Source organism: Trifolium pratense, linkage group LG2 (assembly GCF_020283565.1).
Source record: "Trifolium pratense cultivar HEN17-A07 linkage group LG2, ARS_RC_1.1, whole genome shotgun sequence".
NCBI lineage: Eukaryota > Viridiplantae > Streptophyta > Magnoliopsida > Fabales > Fabaceae > Trifolium > Trifolium pratense.
Genome location: NC_060060.1, coordinates 8,417,796 through 8,424,195, shown reverse-complemented (window position 1 = coordinate 8,424,195; position 6,400 = coordinate 8,417,796). Strand labels below are relative to the sequence as shown.

Here is a 6,400-nt window from a genome sequence, read left to right as displayed (position 1 = left end):
TTATCATTATATAATAACAAAAAAAATAAGTTTATAATAAAGTTATTAACCTTTATAAATTTATTTTTTTTTACTTAAAAGTTTATTAACTCAATCCTAATTATTTTCTAGCGGTCAGACAGGCCGCATTTCGCGCCTATATGTGTGATCTATATTTTCTATTATGTATGTTGAAGATTATTCTAAATTTTGTATGAATAATTGACTTATGGAAAAAAAAAATTAAGTCAAGCTTATAAAAAAAATAAAAATAAATTAAGTTACATAGAGATGCCGTAAAACAAAAAAAAAAGTCACATAGAGACGTTGAATCAAATTTAAAAAACTATTAAGTAAAAATGCGTACAAAAAACTCAATACAAAAATGAAGATCAATGCGTTCAAAAACTATTTTAGTAAAACATATGCTAAAACAATTAGCTAAATTCAAACTAAAAACCGTAACGCTTAATCCGGCTGTGTAATTAATGTTTTCTATTTTGCTAACGTATATGAATTATAGTGACTAAATTATACAAATACCCTTGAGTAAATAAAATTACACAAATACCCTTGTGTAAGTATTGTGTATACAAAAAAAGATTATGGAATTAATAATGCAAACAGATTGACACCTAAACAAAATGAAATTAAATAAAAGAATTTTGAATAACAAAATGTAAGAAAATAGAGAATTAAAACCTCATTTCTATCTTAAGGGCAACACTATTGTATGAGATTTAGAATGCAGACGAAGTGTGTACCTTTTTTGGATTTCCCTCAGAATGCAGCAATATATAATTCAAATGTCTACACATCATCAACAAAAATAATTTTAGTCTTGTAATTTAAATAAAAAACCACATACTTTAAAAAGAAAATCCTTATAAATGAATATGTACAAATTAAGTCCGTCGACATTGTACAACCCTTGCTATTGTAACATATTTATATCATTTCATTTGAAAACACTCCATATAGAACCTGTAAAGCCTGAGAAAAATAAACATAAAAAAGTAATTATTTAGTGGCCAATAATAAGAAGAAAAAGAAAAGACCCTTATTTTTTTTACTGAAAATGACAGTAATGATGAAAACAACGTCGATACGATTATTGCGGTTATTTAAACTTTCCATCTTCTTTAGATGAGATAAGTTTTTTGTTAAGAGAAAAACTGAAAAAATATAAAGATGTATATACATCATTCCATTATAAAAATATTGAGGACTCGACTAACAGGACGACGATTAAATAATTATGAAAAGAATTTATTCATAGTCACCCTCAACAATGTGATCTCTTCCCTCCACCCTTTCTATGATTACTCCCATAAAAAAGGAAGATGGCTAAAAGCGAGAACAATAAAAAACAAAATGCATGAAAGAATTTACATAAATGAAGAACAGAAATGAAACATATGAAGAAATAGGGAAGGAAAATAAAAATGAGTTACACAAAATATATGGAATAATATAATGTATTGTTGGTGCCGGCCATTATTATTGTAGTGTATTGCCTCAGTTTTTTTTTTCCTATACAAACTTTTCTCCTTTTTATGCTAATAGGAATAGGTGATTTTGCAGTGATTTTTCAACGTCGGACCACAAAATTATCAAACTAAATAAAGTAAAAAATATAATAAATCAAATGAAAGTAATATGATGTGAAAGTCACAAAAACCAGCATATGAAACTATGAAAGAATTTCATTGTATCTGATGCACCGCCACTTCTTTGAGTCATGCAATTTTCCTCTCCCCCACTTTTTTGTTGTTGTTGTTTGGATAGGCAAACCACTAAAATTCATGTTTCATTTTTTGTTGGTTTTTGCATAACTGATGCCTTTTGTAACGTGGGCTTTGAATCGAGAAAACTACCATGAGTTTACAGTTATTTCTTTTAAAATCTGCTTATTATAGTTACTTTCCCTTCTTTTCCTTTTTTTTAATAAAAAATAACAATTATTAAAGGGTAAAATCTTTTATATTATAAGCTTGTATACACAAGCAAACTCTAAACCCTAATTTGTTTTCCTGTTTTCCCTCCATTTTATCTTGCAATTTTTATTAAAAAATAATACAATTTTGTCTTGACTAGGATTCGAACCCGTAAACCTTCAATACAAGGCAATATTTCCAACCATTATGGCAAGTATACCAATTGTGATTAAAATTATGTGCAATAATTGATAAGCACCATCAATTTTAAAAGTATATCATATCAAAATTATTGTTGACTATATTATTCATCACAAAAAAATTTTATGTCTTTCCTGATCAATGATTTTTTTCTACCGGATCATCTCACAAAATATTTTTATGTCTTTCCTGATCAATGATTTTTTTCTACCGGATATTATCACGTGTAATTTGAAAAGTTATTATCAAACTCAATTCTGCTAAATCAATTTTTTTTGCAATACAACCAAACACAACCATAATCATGTGACTAATCACAATTTAATATTAACCGGTGATAATTGATACAATATGCACTAGCAGATCAATTGTGATTTAAATTATGTCCACAAAGTGTTAAGCTCCATCAACTTTCATAGGAAAGATTTCATACGACAATTAAGCACCATCAATTTTCATTGCACAATTTAAACAATTAAAAACCAATAATCTCTTATATTATAAGCTTGCTAACATAAGCTAACCCTAAACCAAATTTTTCCCCCTCTCATTTTCTCTTTCTTTTTATTGCAACTTTATATTAAAAAAATACAGATTTGTCATCGAACCTGCATCCCTTACTTACAATAAAATCTTTCAACCGCTAAAACATGTGCTTCGATTATGAAAGAATTTAGCAATCATAATATGTTAACCCCGTTTTCAATAAATTTGAACGGCAGAATTAATCATAATTTTTATTTATTTATGGATGTCTACTTAAGTTTATGTTCTTGATTATGTCTTTAATTTTTTTTTTAACCTTTAATTATCATCAATTTTTTAACCTTTAGTTATCAGCAATTTTTTTTAATAAGTAAACAAAACGACGGGGTTCCAAAATTATTTAAAAAATATATAAAATATAAAATAAGCACATAAACAAATATAGAATAATTAGTCCACGAAATTCCCTATACTACTCTTTATTGAAAATGCTCTTAGAATTTTTGTATTTTATTTTTTATTATTACATATTACACCTAATTAGACCCATGCACCGCATGGGTCAAAGTTCTAGTTGGGATAATAAAAAATCCATACCAAAGTCATGTATCCTATTTATTATATGTATAGATATAGATATGTATAGATATAGATATAGATAACAATTATTAAAGGGTAAAATTGAGATAATGAAAAATCCATACCAAAGTCATGTATCCTATTTATTATATGTATAGATATAGATATAGATGTATAGATGTATAGATATATGTATAGATGTGAAGATATATATTTATAGTTTACTTTTCTTATTTCAATGCAAAGTAGAGTTATACTTAAAAAAGTAATAATAAATTTGGGTAGAAATTTATATGCAAGGATGTTTACGGCTTATAATTAGTGACGGAGGAAATATTTCTTCAGCAAAATGGGAAGGTCCCTTGCCAAAAAGGTTTTTTTTTCCTAAGAATTTTCAAATTTCTTATTGACAAAAAAAAGTTTCAAATTTCTTTGCCCTCTATTACTCAAGAACCCTAAAACGAGGTTTTTTAAGTTTAATATTGGAATCTTTTGGATGAAAACAAACATATCAAAGGGGATTTTTTGCTAGAGGTTTGTCAATGTCATTGACCAAATTGGTGGATACTTCATAAAGTTTTTTAAAACTAACTCTCCACATAAGTGGAACATAAGAAACTTGGGGGGCGAGGGGAGGGGGAGGTAATGAAGAAGTTTCAGATGCTTCAATGTCAACATTGCACAAAGTCAAGGTACCCTTGTTTTGAAGCTAAGAACATTATGATAAACGCAGACAAAAGCCATGTCACTTGACTCAATATCAGTGACTATGTAATGAGTTAAAAGTTTGTCTGTAATACTTCATTTTTTCATATTAGATAAAAAAAAGTGATATAAGTATGCACATTCTTTGAATACTACTGGCTACTTCTGGTATCTGGTATCCAATTAAAAACTACATCAATCATCAACCATGTTGATAAAAATTGTATATGGTTCTCTGCCACAATGAAATTTTGTTACAAGTTTTTTTTCCTGTTTACAAAGGTTCTATCAATAATGAAGAGAACTGTTCCCAACTAAAAGCTACCTTCTACAGTCTAACCAAATTCCAAAAGAATCAAAATGGAATTGTGTATGGCAAAGCATATATGTCAATCTCTGGCATGTATTGCGCCCGAGGCCATAGAGATTTTGAACATTGAAAGGCATCAGTCTTCTGTTTCTTTGAGAAGGGCTTTGCTTCCTTGAGTACCGAACTAAATAACCAATCTTGATCTAATGAATCCAATAATTCATAGGTTACCGCCTGAATGTTAAGTAAAGATTTATACAAAGCCTCCACCCTTCGACTTTCTTTATTAACTGTCTCATTTGCTGGTTTAGCATCAACAAGAACCAAATTCTGCAATGGTTTGCAAACTTTGGAAGTAGGATTTTGATGGAGCTGATTGGTAGTATCAGCTTTTGTGATACCCTGTAGTGGGCGTTCAACTCTTCTTGCTTCATAAGTGTGTGAATTTGGAACAACACTTCTAGAAGAAGACCCCAATTGAAATCCTTGTTTGGATTCAACTTTTGTGATAGCCTGCAGTGGCCGTTCATTTGTTCTTGCTTCGTGAGAGTGTGAACTAGGAAGTCCAACACTTGTTGAAGAAGACCCTAATTGAAATCCCTGTTTGGATTCCTCGGGTTCTTGGTGTTTCCTCAATTTAATGGGAGGCCCTGTTTCACATAAGAGAACAAATTAGATTTCAAACAAGGATTTAACAACACAGCAATGATCAATGTAAATTAATTGAGCAGCTTTTAAGCTTTCTCACCATTATCTTGACTAGGTAACAAAGAGCCCCTTTTCCTCTTGCTACTTTGAGAACTATCAGAGACAGGTTGATCATGTTCCTCTGTAAGACCACCCCTCCCAAGTTGTTCATTCTCATGATTTTCAACCTTTTTCAACTTCCCATTGTCTTTGGGTTCCTTTACTTCATTGAATTTGAACTTTGTACCAACAGTTGTTGCATGAGAGGATGTTGAATCTTTATGTTTATGTTCTTTGTCTCTTTTTTCCTTTTTCTCCCTCTTCTTTTTCTCCAAGTCCAAGTCCAAACGGATCTTTAAAGCAACATAACAACGTTTTCAAATAGCGGATAGGGAAGACTAAAGAAGCTAATATGCTAGTATGTTCAAGCAAGCATTGCAATCTTTCATACAAACCAGTTATAAAAATCAAGTATCATCATGACACAAAATTGCATAACAACTATCACTATCATCGATTAAAATATTATGGTACTTGCAGCATAATAACCTAACCCTAACATAAAAACTAATTTCAAGAACACCCGCGAAGTTGAGCACAAATGCAAAATCGAAACTGGCTCAACAAACCTTAATCGATTCTTCGATCAAGGCATCGCTTTTCATCAAGTACCCTGGAGGTAGGAAAGGGAAGCAAGGAGACATCTTCGCCGATTAAAGAGTGTAGGATGATTATAGCGAACGTGAGAAGAGAGAAAGATCACAGAAAACCTAGGGTTTGTTCGTTGATTGAAGAAAATTTTCTGGCGGCTTATGAGAGGGAACGAGAGAAAGAGAGAGAAAAAAAACCCTAAGATATGAAAACGCACAAAGCAAATAAAAATGGTGGGAACTTGGCTACCCATTTCTTAAAATTGGGTCAGATAGCCCATCCTATGTGTTTTAAATACATTGGTTCAATCAAAATATCACTTATAGCATCATTAAAATGTGGTATTTTTCCTCTACCAAAAAAAAAAAAAAAAAAAAAAAAAAAGTGGTATTTTTCTTCTACCAAAAAAAAAAAATGTGGTATTTTTCAATTGTGACAATACAACTTTTAAGAATTATAGATTCACCCATGATCCAATTCATATTTCCTAATTTTTCTGTCATTCTCTTCCATCTCCTTCCTCTTCGTATGAACCTGTTAGAATTTCCGGAAAAAAAAAACTCTTGTTCTGGACTAGACTAGGACTAGTCCACTTCATACCCTCTAAAGTCCACATGGCTTGCCCCGTCATATCCATGTCAGCAGAACATGGTGGAACCTCTCCAAGATATGAGCAAATTACTGTTCTACCCACTATCTAAGGGTGATATCTTGGCAGTCCATCTTATTGGGCCTTGGCAAGTCCAACCCAATAAGATGGACCTTTGGCCCAGAGCTGGGGGCTATATAAGCTCTCCTATACAGGAGAGCTAGGTAACCTTATTTATTCTCTCATTTACTTTCTCTCTCTAGTATCTCTCTTGCT

General features: G+C 31.0%; 1 protein-coding gene across 1 annotated transcript; it reads right to left on the bottom strand.

Moving 5' to 3' along the window:
• Positions 1-4,011: 4,011 nt before the first annotated feature.
• On the bottom strand, positions 4,012-5,761 carry LOC123905744. The gene is made up of 3 exons (XM_045955456.1): positions 5,514-5,761; positions 4,946-5,237; positions 4,012-4,847 (listed from the first exon to the last, which is right to left on the bottom strand). Exons 1-3 carry the CDS (start codon positions 5,586-5,588, stop codon positions 4,243-4,245), a joined length of 972 nt encoding a protein of 323 aa, XP_045811412.1. The 5' UTR covers positions 5,589-5,761; the 3' UTR covers positions 4,012-4,242.
• Between the last annotated feature and the right edge of the window lie 639 nt (positions 5,762-6,400).